Source organism: Rhinoraja longicauda, chromosome 5, assembly GCF_053455715.1.
Source record: "Rhinoraja longicauda isolate Sanriku21f chromosome 5, sRhiLon1.1, whole genome shotgun sequence".
NCBI classification, from domain to species: domain Eukaryota; kingdom Metazoa; phylum Chordata; class Chondrichthyes; order Rajiformes; family Arhynchobatidae; genus Rhinoraja; species Rhinoraja longicauda.
In genome coordinates this window covers 77,045,680-77,063,350 of record NC_135957.1, presented here as the reverse complement: position 1 = coordinate 77,063,350, position 17,671 = coordinate 77,045,680, and the positions used below count along the sequence as shown (strand labels likewise).

At 38.9% G+C, this 17,671-nt stretch overlaps 1 protein-coding gene across 3 annotated transcripts in view; it reads right to left on the bottom strand.

Moving 5' to 3' along the window:
• Positions 1-422: 422 nt before the first annotated feature.
• The window catches only part of lca5 (lebercilin LCA5), a 61,897-nt gene continuing 44,648 nt past the window's right edge, over positions 423-17,671 (bottom strand). For all 3 annotated transcript variants that reach the window (XM_078399827.1, XM_078399828.1, XM_078399829.1), the window contains 2 exons: positions 12,147-12,300; positions 423-3,638 (listed from right to left, as the gene is read on the bottom strand). In XM_078399827.1, the coding sequence (XP_078255953.1) occupies positions 2,914-3,638; positions 12,147-12,300 (879 nt within the window). In that variant the 3' untranslated portion in view covers positions 423-2,913. The remainder of the gene's footprint in view (positions 3,639-12,146; positions 12,301-17,671) is intronic.

The window sequence follows — 17,671 nt, the reverse complement described above, 5'->3', positions numbered from 1 at the left end:
CAAACCACAACTTGCTTTAATGTGCTTTCCAATCTTGGTATGGGTTCCTGATCTAATGGGTAATCAGTTACACCATCTTTTTGCAGTCAGACAATAAGCAGACGTGAACCTTGCAAGTCCTTGATACGTTCATGTGTTTGTTCTCTTTGGATGCAATCCTCTTAGGGGAATTGTAACAGTAGTAACAGAGAGGCAATATAGACAGCAACATAATGGAATTGTCACTCTTGGTCAAAAGCGAATCGCAAGATAGGTTAAACTATTCAATGCCGTACACGAGCCTGTAGTAACTACCACAATGTGGAACAAGTAAATGCATTCAAAGAATGTCTAAATTTTCTGGTACAGTTAACTAGAGCAATAAAGTAGGCAAAGAAATTATCACGTACAATTAACAATTAAAATTTATTTTTAAGATCATATATGTAGCATTATAGTGAAGTAAGCAGAAATTAACAAATGATTTAAAACAGTATAAAAATACAATGTGGCAATAAATAGGCATTTAAAACTACTTGATATATTCTCTGGAAATTGCACAACCAATAAGGTACTGGAATTAACAGGCAAACGGTTTTCGAAATGGAGTTATTATTCGGAATTAATCAATGAGTGCCCCAAGACAAATAAAGATTTTGCAGTCAACTAGACTGGTCTGAACAATATTTTTCCCAATGGTTGAAAAAGAGAATAAATGGAACATTTTACCTAGCAGACCTTCACATTTGCCAATAATCATTCTTAGAAAATACCACGTTAAAATAATAAAATTACTCACGCTCCTAGTAATTATGGCTTACTATGCCGTTGGCCACGCTGATGGCAAGTGCTACAATAGCATGATTTAGAAAAAGGTCAAATTATTTTCTCGAAACATAAAATCTTTACCCAAAGGATGGTACCTTACAAGACAAATATATATTAATTACTTTAGAAGACAGACATTTTAGGAAATGTAATAAGTCAACCCAGGAGGTCAATGCATTTAAATTGCAAATTGCTGTGCTCTTGTTCACCTGATATTCCCATTTGGTTCAAATAACAATATACTTTACAAAACAAGAAGGCAATTAACTACCCCTAATGTGCATTCACTTCATAAGAATTATTTTCCCCCAGGAGAATCTGAGCACACTAAATATTGAAAATAATCAACAGGAGCACAAACTTTAATTGGCCTCTAAAATAAATTATTGGCGTCATCCTTTTTCACCCAAATATAGACCCAGAAAACTCTCCCTTTTTATATTACTCTAGATCACATGTAATAATTATCAGTGAACATCAATATGCTATATTAAGAAAAAATAACAATTGGAAGTTAATTCCACCTTGAGAACACACTCATTTTTTCTTTCTGGGTGTAACAACTGATACAGATTGTTAGAAAAGAGATGAGAAACAGATGATCAAATTATCTTCAATCATTCATTTAGATGAAAACTTATAATTACAATATCCACACACTCCTTACATGACGCCTGGATTTTGCCTCTACTGTATTATAATTGACAGAGTTAACCAGTGTTTACTTGAATTTATTGATACGGTGATAACCAATATTTAATACGGCAACCCTCTTCCTACCTATATGGTGCTCGATATTGAATGAGAATATTATGGCAAATTAACAATCTATTTGGTCTATCAAATTATTGCTCCAGATTTGTCATTTCTATCACTTCTTATTGTATAAACCTCTCTTAAAGTTTTCCCAGTTATATTTTCTAGAAATGAAGAGTTAAAGTGTCTTCAATAATTCAATCACTTGACACTATTTATGGAGCTTCTCTACATAACCTTCAAATACACGTTGCCATAGTGATCCGACCTGAACCTATGATACTGACCACAGAGATTAAAAAAATATAAGATTCCAATGATACCCTCTGATTCACATCGTAACCATTTAGTGGTACTTCACATTTGATCTGTTCTACATTAACTGGCCTTTTTGGACAACAAATTCTTTCCCTTTGTACTGTTGAATTCAGTTTCAGGCATAGTCCTATTCCATCCTTTTTCTACCTGCACAATGCTCTACCTGCACAATGTTGGTTTGGACATTGTTGGTTTCCAAGATTATACAACTGAACTTGCACAAAGAGCAAGCATAAATCGAAAAAGTAGGAAGATTTACCTATTTAATCTTAGTTACTCTCAAATTTGTCAACTGTAGTGTATGTGATGGAACCTTTCTTCAGAGATTTGTAAGAGACTCCCTGAACCTAAAGAAAAACACATCATGGGGCAAATAATCACAACATTGATTCAGGATATCTTTCAGCCTCTAACTTTTAGAAAAGGAGCGCAGGTGAAACTCTAAAAGAGGGTGACGGGGACCTAACAATATACAGTCAGATGTAGTTAAAACTGGGGAATAAAAATAAATAACTAATTGTCTGACAGATGCTCACAAACTTAATATTCCACAAACATAAAAATAGGGGAAAAAATAACAAGTTAACATCACTTTCCAAAGAATGGAAAACAAGAGCATTAGGCCAGATCACAACGCTGATGATTAGCCAGTGATTTCAAAGAACTACTGGCTTGTTGCGATCTGCGTATTAACCAGTTCTAGACTTCTGTGCCACACATTCTAACTCTCACTCTGTCCTTAGATTCACTACTGAGTCCAAGGGCATTCCATAATATCCTGGGCTGAGAGGCCTGGTTCATTTTATATCTAGCTCCTCAGCTCTGCAATTGCCTTTGTTGCTGTAGGTACTGTGGCTCTATTCATTTCAATCGGATTGTTGGTCTTCAGTAGTTTGTTTCCTCATGTACTTTGTTGAAATCAATTGTTTGTTAATTAACTGCTACATTTTGCAAGTAAATAACTATCGATGTTAGTATTTTTAAAAAAGTTGAATATGTTAATATCTTCTTGGGAAGGCTCAATATTGTAAATCACAATACTAACTCTTCTATTTCATCCTCATGAGAATCAATTGCTGTAATGGCTGGCTTGACTGAGGTATACTTGGAGTGGTGATGATTGGGACTGATGAATGGATCGCCCATCTCATTTTTCTTTGCTTGCGAGTTTGTTTTTTCCCAAGGGAAAGGGCTGCTATTCCAATTAGGTTTCTGCATAGGATTTATGGGTAAATCATCTTCGTTAGAGATTAAGCCAATTCCACTTCCAGAACCAAACAATTGATCCATTAAATTAGACTTTTTGTCTTTAACAGGAATGTCAAAATAGTCATCAGCTTGTTCCTCTTTGTTACCGCCCTTCTGCGTAACTTGTCCAAGTCTCCCATTTCCTTTCCCAAAGGAGGGTGCATACGTACCAAAGCTCAGCTCATCATCCATAACTGTGGTCTTGTTGCTCCTGCGACCATAAGTCTCCGATGCTGTTTTTCCCGATTCTGGAAAGTTCTTGTTTTGTTGTGATCTTTCCGGAGACTCATTGCCAAGTGAGTATAAAGTGTTTTCTCGTGGAGAAAACAAGGAACTTCCATTGGCCTCTTCATCAATCTCTCGCATCTTTGCTAACAAAATTTCTTTCTTACGCCTCTCATCTATGTTTCCTGAATTTTCATGTTCATCTTCCCTTAATTTGATTCCTTTCTCTCTCCTTTCTATCTCTTTCTCTTCACTTTTTCTTTCTTGTTCTTCCTGCTCCCATTCTGCAAATCCAAAAGAAAGTTTATGATAATCAGTTTCCTCATCTCTATTTCAGAGCAGAATAAAGAGCAAACATTTCATTTGTAGAAAGCAGAAATGAAATCCAAGTTAAAATCACAAATACAAATAAAATAAAATATAGTTACATGATGGCATTCGCATTGTGAGAATATACCAAAGTGCCAAAATGTGCAAGGACATACATGTCTAATAGTTAGGCCATAACATTTGCCAAGTTCACAGTCTGCAAACATTTTGTGCTTGGAATAGTAAATATCAAAATCAAATTGGATCACTGCACACGAACTGGAAGTGGTTATCGAAAATTTAATATCAAGTGTTACTTAATTGATACAATTCATGATGTCTTTTCAAGTGAAAGCATATCATTTGATGGAAGCAAGTGATAACTTGCTGGCTACCAGAGGTTATAATTTATCTATGGTCTTCATTTATTCATTTGATTTAAACTTCCAAAAGCCACACAAATTAAAATCAGTTGCCGCCTAAAAGTAAAACATATTTCTTTCAGGTTCCGCTATTAAAAAAACAAGTTGAAACATGGCAAAAGTTGCTCGAGCAGTTTCTCCTGGGAGCATTGCCAGTTTCTCAATATAGAATTATAAATTTTGGTTGCATAACTTTGTGGGCAGCAATGAAAGCTTGAACTATTTTATTTTTGGAAAGGTTTAAAATTAAAGTCTGACTTATCAAATGTACTTTGTTCATTATGTAGGAGGAATTTTAATGGGATATGTGAAATCATGCACATCAGCATATTTCTTGACATGGGCAGTTTGTAACTTACTCAGTTTTAAAACTGTTTTTATTAAAAATACAGAGTGCAACATTTGTGAAGAAAATATAAATGGAATTGATGCTTTTGTCAGATTCAGTCCTTAAGCAAGTGGATATTAACTATGAAAACATGAACTATCTTGAGATGACAGAAATGTATATGTTGAAATAGAGGTTGGAAAATATACTTCATATGCTAACAATGTTCTGAACCCTCTTTTAAATAAAAGGAAATTATTATCTCCTGTTTCTAATGAACAAACACACTATATGTAAAATATTCTAAACAGGAATAAGTTGGAGTTCGGATTCTCAGCAAGATTTTTGATTGAAACACAGCACAAAGCACATGAACTATTAGAAACTGGCATGACTAAGTGGTGAAACTAAATGTCCTACATTCTGATCAGTCTTCTTGTGAGGAGCTGACAAGTTGAGGAGGTTGAGCAAGTTTTTCACTTCTATGTCTCAGAGTTGCCTGTTCAGCTTGCCATAAACCAGAACCTAGCGTCTTATTGGGCTCTGTGCAATGATGAAGTAGTAAACAAAACTGAAGATATTGTTCAAAAGGCAGATTTCAATGGAAGCTACCATTATATTTTAATCTTTAAAAGCCATTTGGTTGTTAAGCATTGTCAGAGCCAAATTAATAATTAATTAATAAACAAATGAATAAATTAAACACGAGTGGCATAGCTAATAGTTCTGCCAGCTCACAGTTCCAGTGAACCAAGTTCAATCCTGATCTCCGGTGCTGTCTCCGTGGAATTTTCATGTTTTCCAGGTATTCTGATATCCTCCCAGACGTGCAAGTTAATAGACAATAGACAATAGGTGCAGGAGTAGGCCATTCGGCCCTTCGAGCCAGCACCGCCATTCAATGTGATCATGGCTGATCATTCTTATCATACTTATAATAGGTTAATTAGTCATTACACAGAGTCCCTGGCATGCGTGAGCAGTAGAAACTGGTTGGATATGAAAGGAATGTGGAGAGAATTTAAAAAAGGATCAAGTAGGATTAGTTAAATAGCTGCTTTAAGTTTGGTGTGAACTCAATAGGCCAAAGGGCTGGTTTCCATGTTGTATGCTTCTAAATAAGATAATGCCAGCATGTGCGAGCTTCAACTATGCAATGAATGGATTACTCATTGTAAATATTTATGAGAATTACACATTGATCAAGAAGGTTAAGATTTTAAGACAACAATAACAATTTGTTACAGATCTGCAAGTTAAAACATTAATGGCTAATTGGGTGAAAAGGGTCTTCCTCAGATCCCCCTGAATCTCTTATCCCTTATTGTAAATCTATGTCCACTAGTTTTATCTACTTCTCTTATGGGGAAAGGTTTCCTACAGTTACCCTATCTATACCCCTCATGATATATTTTTATATACCTCAACCATGTTCCCCACTTAATCGCCTCTGCCTGTCAGCTCCTCACAGTAAGACTATGATCACTTCATAACTGAAATGATCAATCCAAGCAATATCCTGGTGAACCTCCTCTGCACCTCTAGCACTATCGCATTTTTGCTATAGTGTGGCGACCAGAACTGCAAGCAGTTCTCTAGCTGAGGTGTGATCAAAGATAAGACACAAAGTGCTGGAGTAACTCAGCGGGTCAGGCAGCATCTCTGGAGAAAAAGGATAGGTGACGTTTTGGGTCGGGACCTTTCCCTGGATTCTGGGTCCTTTTTCTCCATTGATGCTGCCTGACCAGCTGAGTTACTCCAGCACTTTGTGTGTATCTTTGGTATAAACCAATATCTGTTCTCCGTTTCTACAATCCGAGGTGTGATTAATGTTTTTATAAAATTGGAGCAGAACCACCCGACCATTGTACTCAATGATCTAACTATAGGACTCTACCACTCATGGTGTATGTCATAGCCCCATTAATACTCTCAAAATGCGTCACCTCACATTAATCTAACTAAACACCACCTGTCATTTCTCAGCTCACCAGCACATCTCTATCATCCTGCAGCACAAGAATGCCCCTCCCACAATCAACATCTCCATCAATCTCCACGTCATCTTCAAACATACTGTTCATGGCTCCTACATCCACACCTATACCATTCATACACACTAGAACAGCCAGGCTCTCTGCACCAATCCCTATGGAAAACCACTGGTCACAGTCATCCAATCACAAAAACAGCTCTACATTGTTATCTGTCTCCTATTACAGGGCCAATTTTTGGGTTCACCTTTGGATCAGTCTCCTATTTGAATCAAGTTCTGAAAGTAACTTGTAAAGTACTTGGTATGGCCAAATAAGAATAGTTCAATTATTTTATTTCTAGCAAGCAAACATTCAGAGAAATGCAAGTGAAGTGTCAAGTGAGGTGATGCATTTTGGGAGTATTAATGAGGCTAGCACATACATCACAAGTGGTCAGGTTGAAGGGAGTATCGAAGAACAAAGGGACCTTGGTGTTACCAATGCAGGTAGAAAATCGATCTTAATTCAAATTAAGATCACATTGATCACATTGAATGGCGGTGCTGGCTCGAAGGGCTGAATGGCCTATTCCTGCACCTATTGTCCAAATTAGTATAATCTAATTTTGCTCAACATTATACAATAATATACTTTCCATGTGGGTTCAAAAGTTGGAGGAGCAGGATGAGACCATTCGGTTCATCAAGTCTACTCCACCATTCCATCATGGCAGATCTATCTTTTCCTCTCAACCCCTTTCTCCTCCACATAACCCTTGACACCCTTACTAATCAAGAATCTATAAATCTTCACCTTAAAAACATCAATTGACGGCCTCCACAGGCTCTGTGACAGGGTTATTCATAACAGCCAGAGCCGAAACTCATCTGGACAACGTGACACCACTGTCGTCATTTTTTTTTTTTTTTAAAAGCTCCCAATACCTTCCTGAAAATAGGAAATCCATGCAAGATTACATCCTCAAGCATAAGCAGCCTGCTGTTCACCAAATCATCTTTCCAGTTGAATTTGGTCAGCAGCCTTCAAAATCACTTTCTCAGACGTGACCTTAACAGTGAACCAGTCCCTTCCAATAATGTTTTGAAAAAAAAAATCTTATTTAGCAGTGCAACTGCATTAGTATGACTCATGTTTTTACTGCACCATGGATAAAGATAGGGATTACATTTGATTGGTGTGTGAAGCAAAGGCATTCCACCCTTGTTATAGGCAACAAGTTTAAAAATAAACTGCAGCTAAATAGTTATATGGTATAATTGTGGTGAGGCAACATAACAATTGTAATGTAAATCAGGAAGACAGGCATCAATGTGAATTCCCCGAGGAAATGGTGTCAATTTAAAGGGACTAGCTGATCTGATAATTTTCAACTAGAAAAAATACAAACAAAATTCATGTTTTTTGTTGCTATAAAAAGCAATTGAGAGCTGCTCCTATAAAATATAACAAGGACAGGGAGGAGAGACACAGATTAAAGGCTTTGGGTGGAAAAATACAGTAGGCGATGACTTTTTTTTAACAACGCATCTAGCTGTAATAAACTGGAACTTGTTGTTCATGGTGATGGTAGAAGCGTAGATAATGATTTCAAAGGGAAAAAGAATACGAGGCAATTAAATGCAGGGATATGGATGCCAATTTGGGGAATGGACAGAATAATTGCTCAAAATAGATCTGGCAGGGGTTACGTCAACCAAATGGCCTCCTAGTGTGCTATATTGACACTATGATCTTGGGTAACAATTCCTACTTTGCCTCCAGTGGCTAGAAAAGAGTAACCTCAACTCCAAAAGAACTAGGAACAAAACGTTATGTGCTTCCCCCATCCCCTCTCCCCACCATCCCAATCCCCACCTAGAAAAATAGCTGCACCTACCCCAGGCAATTTCCCCCCCTTCAGTATCCGGCTTGACCTTTATCACAGCATCTATCCAGCCACTTAACTAGGTTGTCAGCCACTCCTATTTTTATAAATTTCAATTTACAAAGAGTATCACAAATACTTGCACGTGCTCGCTGTGTATTTTGCAACATGGTCATGCAAGCAGATTTTGTTTTACACATTATTTTTGTATTTAGAATAACAGCAAAAGTGACAACGCAGATAAACAGCTGGTGCAGAGTAGCGGCATCCTGTAAAAGAATATCAATAATTACATTTTTATAATGGGGCAATATTTAAAAAGATGTTAGCAATTAGATGGGACACTGCTCTTGACACCAAGCCTTTCAAAAAATCAAAAGGAAACTAACTAGACCTATTTTTGTGTTTTCTTTGGTCACTTATACATGAAAATACGTACTTTGACATTAATAACCAAACAATCACAAACTAAATTGGATGTAAGTTTTATGATTGTTTTGAAGTGAATGTGCTTGTAATGTTGAACAGGAATAAAAACAATCCAGTAAGCTCTCTCTAAGTCCAGCACCACAAAGCTCAAAGAGGCTGAAAATGACCTTATAATCACATGAATTGCCTTTGGTTCTATAGTCTTGTGAAAATAATGATTTACTTTAAGCACCATAGACAGTACAATGTTCATTGTCATTGTAACCGGCCAGAAAGAATAAAGGAATACAGGTGTATATATATGTAAGTTACAAGCAACAAAAAATAAAAAGTAACCAGAAATACAAAGTGCAGTCTTCGTTCATATCATTACAATCTATCAAATTGGGAGTTTCTGCAAGAATACTTTGTGACGTTTTCCAGCATAAATGCAAATTGTTGGAAAAGGGAAGAACATTATTGCCAATGTTCCTCCCTCAACTAATAATTCTAAATGGTAACAAATTAACTATCCGTGCACAAATTGGCTACTGAATTTCTTTTCCTGGCAAAAATAACTACATTTCTAGAGTAAATCTCTCACTGACTGAAGCGTTACTGGACGGATCATGAATAATTGCAAGTGTTTCCCTTCAAAATGAGAACAAATGAATGATCCATTACAGTAAAGAGACACTCATTGTTGGTTACTGGTACCATTGAAGCAATGAAATAAACTACACACGCTGCCCCAAAGGTAACAAAATCAAGCTGCAAAGTATCATATGCTATTTTTTTATTTTGGAAAAGTTGATGTGGCCTATTCCAGCTTTATCCAAAAGTGTTCAAGAATCCTATAGCACCATCCAATTGTTTTTCAAATGATTCTTGGAATCTCATCTCCTGCACAGTACCTGGAAAATATTCCATCACCCTCTCTGTGAAGTATCTCTCATGATCAGTCATATTTTCTTCCCTTTACTATTTTTGACTAATTCCTGTTCCATTTTAAATTCATCTTGTTACCTTTCTGTGCTGTTTACCAACCTACTTATCGGTTATCTCCTTCCAAGTTTGGAAAAAGGAAGTTCTAAAAATTCTAATTACGCCGTGCATTAAAACTACAATGTCTGGGCACAGCACCTGTTTTGAGCGAGGCCGTAACATCTCATATTCTACCATGCACAATGTCCAAAGCATTGTTGCGACATAAACATAAGCATAGACATTTGGACAGGTACAGCATGGGTACACCACGGTGGCGCAGCAGTGGAGTTGCTGCCTTACAGCACCAGAGACCATGGTTCCATCCTGATTACGGGTACTGACTGTACGGAGTTTGTACGTTCTCCCCGTGACCTGCGTGGGTTTTCTCTGGGAGCTCCGGTTTCCTCCCACACTCTAAAAACGTACAGGTTTATACGTGAATTGGCTTGGTAAAAAATTTAAATTGTCCCTAGTGTGTGTAGGATGGTGTTCGTGTGCTGAGGTCACTGGTCGGTGCGGACTCGGTAGGCCGAAGGGCGTGTTTCCACGCTGTATCTCTAAATTAAACCAAAGGTACATGGAAAGGAAACGTTTAGAGGGGCATGGGTCAAATGCAGACAAATGGGACTAGCTCACCATCTTGGTCCCAAGGACACGTTGTGCCAAAAGGCCTGCTTCCGTTGTATAACTCCGTGACTCATATCCTGGCTCTGCATTTCAAACGAGTCACTAGATTTTTCGTCTAATCTAACACCTTGGAGTGAGAATGGCAGAAGATTTTGGAGAGGGGGAGGGAAAAAATATCATCAGGAAAGTGGGTTATTGTTGAAGATATGAAGTGGTGAAGGAGAGTTCTGGTGTGTGCCAGGGATTTATACATAAATCCTGGAGGCACATTGGAGGAAGAAGCTTGGAGCTGGGGTGAGAAGAAGAACGTGAAAAGATCATGAGGTGGAGAAAATATCATTTGTACTGGGCAGAAAATCACAGGATGAAGGGTAGCCCGGGCGGCATCACTCAAATTGTGAACAGAAAGCAGGAATTCATAGAGAACAAAGCATCCTCAGAGATTCATCACCAGCAGAGTCTCTGTTGATGGCATGGGTGAGGTGATGTTCTCTAATTAATACAGCAAGTATTCGGTTGCTGTAGCTTCTCTTGCAAATATGTGGTTAAAAAATGCACATGCAAAGGACTACATTATATGTTCACGACAGCAGCCACTGCATATGATGTCACAAATATGGGGGAAAATCATAAGACAACATACAGGCGTATTCAAAAGTTTGAGTATGTAAAATATACTCAGTTGCCAAAATCTTTGAACAAATTATATTGCATAGTACATACGATATTGTGCTACACTGGTGAAGTTCCGAGCCAAAGCTTCTTTTGTCTTACCTTGCAGTTCAATCTTCAATAATAGACAATCGTTTGTACTATCTCTAAAATCCCTTCCTTGTTCACAACCAGGACTTTTTGCACTACCCAAGCTTTGATTTAATCTGCCTCATGCATGTTGATTGTGGGATAGGCTAGGCCTTTTTTTTGCTGGAGTGTAGGAGGTTGAGGAACAACCTTGGAGAGGTTTACAAAATCATGAGGGGCATAAATCAGTTCAGTTTAGGTTATTATCGTGTGTGCCAAGGTATAGTGAAAAGCTTTTTTTGTGCGCTAACGCAAAAAGGCAATACATTTTTACAATCGATCCATTTACAGTGTATAGATATATGTTAACGGAATAACATTTAGTGCAATGTAAAGCCAGCAAAGTCCAATCAAGGATAGTCCGAGGGTCACCTAAGAGATAGATAGTTCAGCACTGTTCTCTGGTTGTGGTAGGATGATTCAGTTGCCTGATAACAGCTGGGAAGAAACTGTCCCTAAATCTGGTGGTGTGCGTTTTCACACTTCTATACTTTTTGTATCGTCCTTGATTATGCTGCTGGCCTTGCCGAGGCAGTGTGAGGTATAAATGGAGTCAATAGATGGGAGGTTGGTTTGTGTGACATTCTGGGCTGCGTCCACAATTCACTGCAATTTCTTGTGGTCTTGGATGGAGCTGTTCCCAAACCAAGGTCATAAGATCACAAGTGATCAGAGTAGAATTAGACCATTCAGCTCATCAAGTCTACTCCGCCATTCAATCATGGCTGATCTATCTCTCCTCCTAACCCCATTCTCCTGCCTTCTCCCCATAACCTCTGATACCAAGCTGTTATGCATCCTGATAAAATGTTATATATGCTAAATATGGTGAAAAGCCACAGAAGACACGCTTCTCCTCAGGGTTGGGAAGGTACCCGAGGGGTAACTTTTTCACACAGAGGGTGGTGCATACAAGAAAGCTGGCAGAGGAAGTGACCAAGGCTGGTAAGATGTAGCAACTTTATCGACATGGGCAAGTTGGCCGAAAGGCCTGTTTCCACACAGTATAGCTCTACGACTACAATTCTAAAATAAATTTATACTCTTACTTTCCCTCAGCTGCTCCGCTTTTAACTCCAACCTGCGTTGTTCATGTTCTCGTTTGAGCTTTTCTTCATATTCCTGTTCAGGTTCTTGTAGCTCCTTCTCTCGGCTCAGGTATTCTGCCCGTTCCAGTGTCTCCCTGTCATGGTGTTCTTGAATCTAAAAGATTTATTATGAAATGTTTGCTGTGTTAAAAATCTGGTGAATGGTACAGTGTATCGTTTTTCTGATAGAAAGAATGAGTCTACAAAGGTTTATGCTTATCCCTTAATTTAACCTTCGAGTCTGGGTTAATTACTATTCAATGAGTTCCTTGCAAATTGCGAGAAAAGTTTTTTAAAAAATAGACTATTACCAACCAGACCACTGTCATGATTCATGTTGCACAAATTGAAAAACAGAGGCACACTGGACGAAATATATTTAAAAATACATAAATAAGTAATTATCCTCGGTTTACAATTATTGAAACATGGGCATCTATTATAGGTTCCTAAGTTATAGTTTAAGAATAAGAGGTAGGCCATTTAGACTGAGATGAGGAAAAATGTCTTCACCCAGAGAGTTGTGAATCAGTGAAATTCTCTGCCACAGAAGGCAGTGGAGGCCAATTCACTGGATGTTTTCAAGAGAGAGTTAGATTTAGCTCTTGGGGCTAAAGGAATCAAAGGATATGGGGAAAAAGCAGGAAAGGGTACTGATTTTAGATGATCAGCCATGATTATATTGAATGGTGGTGCTGGCTCGAAGGGCCGAATGGCCTACTGCACCTATTTTTCTATGTTTTTGATAATGCTGGAGCTTGTTGTACAACAGAAAGGCCTAGAGATGCAAGAAACTAAGTTGGTCCAAAGCAGAATTTGTTGTTTATTATGTAGGAAGGAACTGCAGATGCTGGTTTGAACCGAAGATAGACACAAAAACCTGGAGTAACAGCGGGTCAGACAGCATCTCTGGAGAAAAGGATAGGTTGACATTTTGGGTCAAGACCCTTCTTTAGACTGTTTATTATGGAGTTTACAGCAGACTATGTTCACATATCTGTTGCGCTGCTGCAAGTAAGAATTTAATTGTTCCGTTTTGGGACATATGAAAATAAAGCCCTCTTGACAGTTCTCTCTCTTCAGATTCTGTGCTGTTGCCTTCAAAACTGGCAGCATCATCCCTCTTCACAAAGGACAACCTGTGACTCGCCTTTGTTGATGAAAGTGTAACTCCATCTTCAATCTCTCTTTTCAGCCCAATATTCTTGAACATATATAATAATCTAAATTCATGACTCTCAAATACATGTTAATCTCATCCCTTTCTTAATTATATTAAGAGTTCTGTCTCTGCCACTGAACTGAAACAGTTTTTGACACTCCATCTGATAGTGGCAAAGGTAAATTTTCTATCTTGTCACTCTCAATTTGCAAAATGCTGGAGTAACAGCAGGTCAGGCAGCATCTCAGGAGAGAAGGAATGGGTGACGTTTCGGGTCGAGACCCAAGAAGGGTCTCGACCCGAAACGTCACCCATTCCTTCTCTCCTGAGATGCTGCCTGACCTGCTGAGTTACTCCAGCATTTTGTGAAATAAATACCTTCGATTTGTACCAGCATCTGCAGTTATTTTCTTACACTCTCAATTTGCATGTAACTCTTGCCTCGTCATCTTCAGCATGTATAAATTTCCCACTTTCCTGCGGCCATATCTATTTGGCTCTATTCTTATTTTTCTGATTTTACTAAGGTAATCTCACCAACTTTCCCATACTTTTATTGTTACCTCATGTTCTCAAAGATCATCCTTAATGTCCTCCTATTTGTCATCCAAATGCGTCTTTCAGCAACATCATCCCAAATTTTTTTTACATCGTCACAGTCAGCACCCACCATTGTATAACTCATCCTCTGACAACCAGCATTGAAGGAGCTGAAATTTCTGCTGGCTAAATAATAGGACAGCCAAATTCACAATCTTCTTTCTCTCTCTCAATAATTCTGTTTCTGAGCCAATGACTCCATTCCTTTCCTTGGTTAATATATATTTGTAGTTATTAGTAAAGGCAAGACTAAGTTGGTCCAAAGTAGAATTTCTCCATATTTCCTACTTAGATTTAAATTGTATTACAGTATATGTACTTGCAAAATTATACCTTCTCACAGTTAGGTCGCATGCATCAATCTGGACGTTGATGGCAGGGTGCCCAAAACTGTACACCGTACTCCAAATCTGACCTAAACCAACATCGTGGACAGCTGTTACAGGATGACCCAAACCTACTACACTACACCCCGACTGATGAAGGCATGTGTGCCAAACGCCGCCTTCAAACACCCTATCAAAATGTGTGTCCACTTTCATGGAAAGTGATCTTACTCACTCTCGTGCTAGGGATGTGTTTGACACACGAGTTCATTGTTCAGGGTGTAAAGTACAGGATATTGTTTGCTTTTTAATTATATACATTGCAGACATATAGGCCAGAAAAGGGGTCGGATGGAGAATTAAGGTGACAGACCACTGGAAGACAACTATTGTCTGAATGAATGGAAGTGCACAATAAAGTGCTGACCCAATCTCCATTTGTTTTCTCCAATGTAGAGGGGATCTCGTTGTGAGCAGTTTGCAAACACTATAATGGAAGTGTAAGTGAATTGCTGACTCTTGTGAGTTCGGGTCGACAGATGATAGGAAGGGATGACGTGTTTTATCTCTTGTGGTGGAAAGAGAATAGTTTGTGGAAATGGAAGAGCAGGCCAGAGAGCTGTGGAGTCATAAGGTCATATGGCATGAAAACAGGCTCTTCGGCCCAACTTACCCACACAGACCAAGATGCCCTATCTATACTATTCCAACCTGTCTGCATTTGTTCCACTTCCTTTAAAACCTTTCCTATCCATGTATCTGTCCAACTGTCTTTTAAATGTTGTGATAGTACCTGCCTCAACTACCTCTCTGGCAGCTCGTTCCATATACCCACCCTTTGTGTGAAAAAGATGCCCCCAGGGTCCTTATTAAATCTTTCCTCTGTCACCTTAAACCTATGTTCTCTAGTTCTTGATGTCCCTACTCTGGGTAAAAGACTCTGTGCATTCACCTTATCTGTTCCCCTCATGATCTTATACACCTCTGTAAGATCACCCATCATCTTGCGCTCCAAGGAGTAAAGTCCTAGCCTGCTCAACCTCTCCCGAGCTCAGGCCCTCGACTCCTGGTAATAGCCTCGTAAATCGTCTCTGCACCTTTTCCAACTTAAAACATCTTTCATATAACAGGGTGATCAAAACTGACCACAATACTCCAAATGTGGCCTCACCAATGTCTTGTACAACTGTAATAGAACATCTCAATTTCTTTACTTCGTACTCTGACTGATGAAGGCCAAAGTGCCGAAAGCCTTCTTGATCACCGTATCTACCCGTGACACCACTTTCAAGGAAAAATGTTCCTGCACTCCTAGATTTCTCTCCTCTACAACACACCCAGAGCCATGCCATTCACTGTGAAGGTCCTGCTGTGGTTTGACTTCTTAAACCGATTCATGAGACACGATCTTCCACGTCAAAACTCTGCTGACTATCCTTAATCAAGCCGGCTATCCAAATGCACATACACCTTATCCCTCAGAATACTCTCCAGTAACTTGCCTCTCCACTGGCTCACTGGTCTATAATTCCCAGGCTTTTACCTGTAGCCCATCTTAAAAAGAAGCATAACCACCCTCGAGTCTTCTGGCACCTTACCCATATCTAATGAGGATTCGTCAATCTCAGCCAGCGTGCCCACAATTTCTTCTCCAGTTTCCCACGGTGTCCATGGATATATTTGATCAGACCTGGGAGATTTTTCCACTTTCATATGCCTTAAGACAATCAGCATCTCCTCGACTGCAGTATTGACTCTCCTCGAGACACATCCATTAACTGTCCCAAGTTTCCCTTTCTTCACATCTTTCTCCACAGTTAACAGAGGAGAAATATTCATTAAGGACCTTGCCCATCTCCTTTGGCACAACACAGAGATGGCTATGGTTTCTAAGGGGCATATTCTCTCTTGAGTCACTCTCTTTCCCTTAATGTATTTGTAAAATCTCTTTAGATTTTCCTTAATATTATCTGCCAGAGCTATCTCCTGCCAAGCTTTCTCCTCTTCTGATTTCCTTCTTAAATACGCTCCTCAGTTCCCAAAATTCCCCCAGGGATACACTTGATCCCACTTTCCTGTACCTGTCCCATGTCTCCTTTTTTCTGACCAGAGCCTAAATTTCCCTCGTCATACAAGCCTCCTGCTCCCACCTGTTTTGTCCTTTACTATCCTTTAACTATCCTTTAACTATCATTCTCAGGAAATGGTGTTAGCTAAACAGTTGGTACTGAAGTCAGATAAATCCCCAGGGCCTGATGGTCAGCATCCCAGAGTACTCAAGGAGGAGGTTCTAGAAATCGTGGGCGCATTGATGATCATTTTCCAAAGTTCTAGACGTTGGATCAGTTCCTGTGGACTGGAGGGTAGCTAATGTGTTTCCTCCCACACTCCAAAGACGTACAGGTATGTAGGTTAATTGGCTGGGTAAATGTAAAAATTGTCCCTAGTGGGTGATCGATAGTGTTAATGTACGGGGATCGCTGGGCGGCACGGACTTGGAGGGCCGAAAAGGCCTGTTTCCGGCTGTATATATATGATATGATATGATATAATGTAACCCCACTTTTTAGGAAAGGAGGGAGAGAGAAAACACGGTATTATAGACCAGTTAGTCCGACATAGGTAGTGGGGAAGATGCTTGAGTTGATTATTAAAGATGTAATAGCAATGCATTTTCTGGTGCTAAAGCATCTTGCATTACGATGAGAGTATGTTTAAATTATCCCAGAGTTTTTCATGATGGTTAAAAAGGCTTTAGCAAAATGCTAAAATGTGAACTTTTCTGCCAAAGTCCAAATTGAACAACTGTGGCCATACTGAATTTTACGTGCTGTAACAACCCAACCATTTTTTTCTCTTGATATTCACTGGGTTGACTGTCACTTGCAAGGCTGATTACCCATTAGGCAACTTAGATGAGTCATTCATAGTGCTCTGGATTTATGCATAGTTCTTGATACAGTTGGCAGATTGATTTCGTTAAAGGACATTAATCAGTTGGATTACGAAAAACAATTCTGTAGTTTACTGACTACCATTACTGATACCAAGTTTTTAATTCCGTCCCACTACATTTCATTTTACCTACACCTTGAATTAAAATTCACAAGCTACTATGATGGGATTTAAACTGCATTTTCAGATGAGCCATCCTGGCTGGATGCTCATCCAGTAATTTAACCTTCATTTTCACGCTAATAACCTAGCCGCACAATCTGAGTTAAGGTTGGAATTTTCCAAGTATGACCATAATTCACATTCTGCTTTACTTCACTTGAATTAGAAGGCCAGAGTCTTTGAAAAGTTAGTCCCATAATGCTTTGGAGATGATGTATAATTTTTCCGGAGGTGATACAGAAAAACAGAATTGACATTTCAGCTCAAAGATCCTTCTTCAG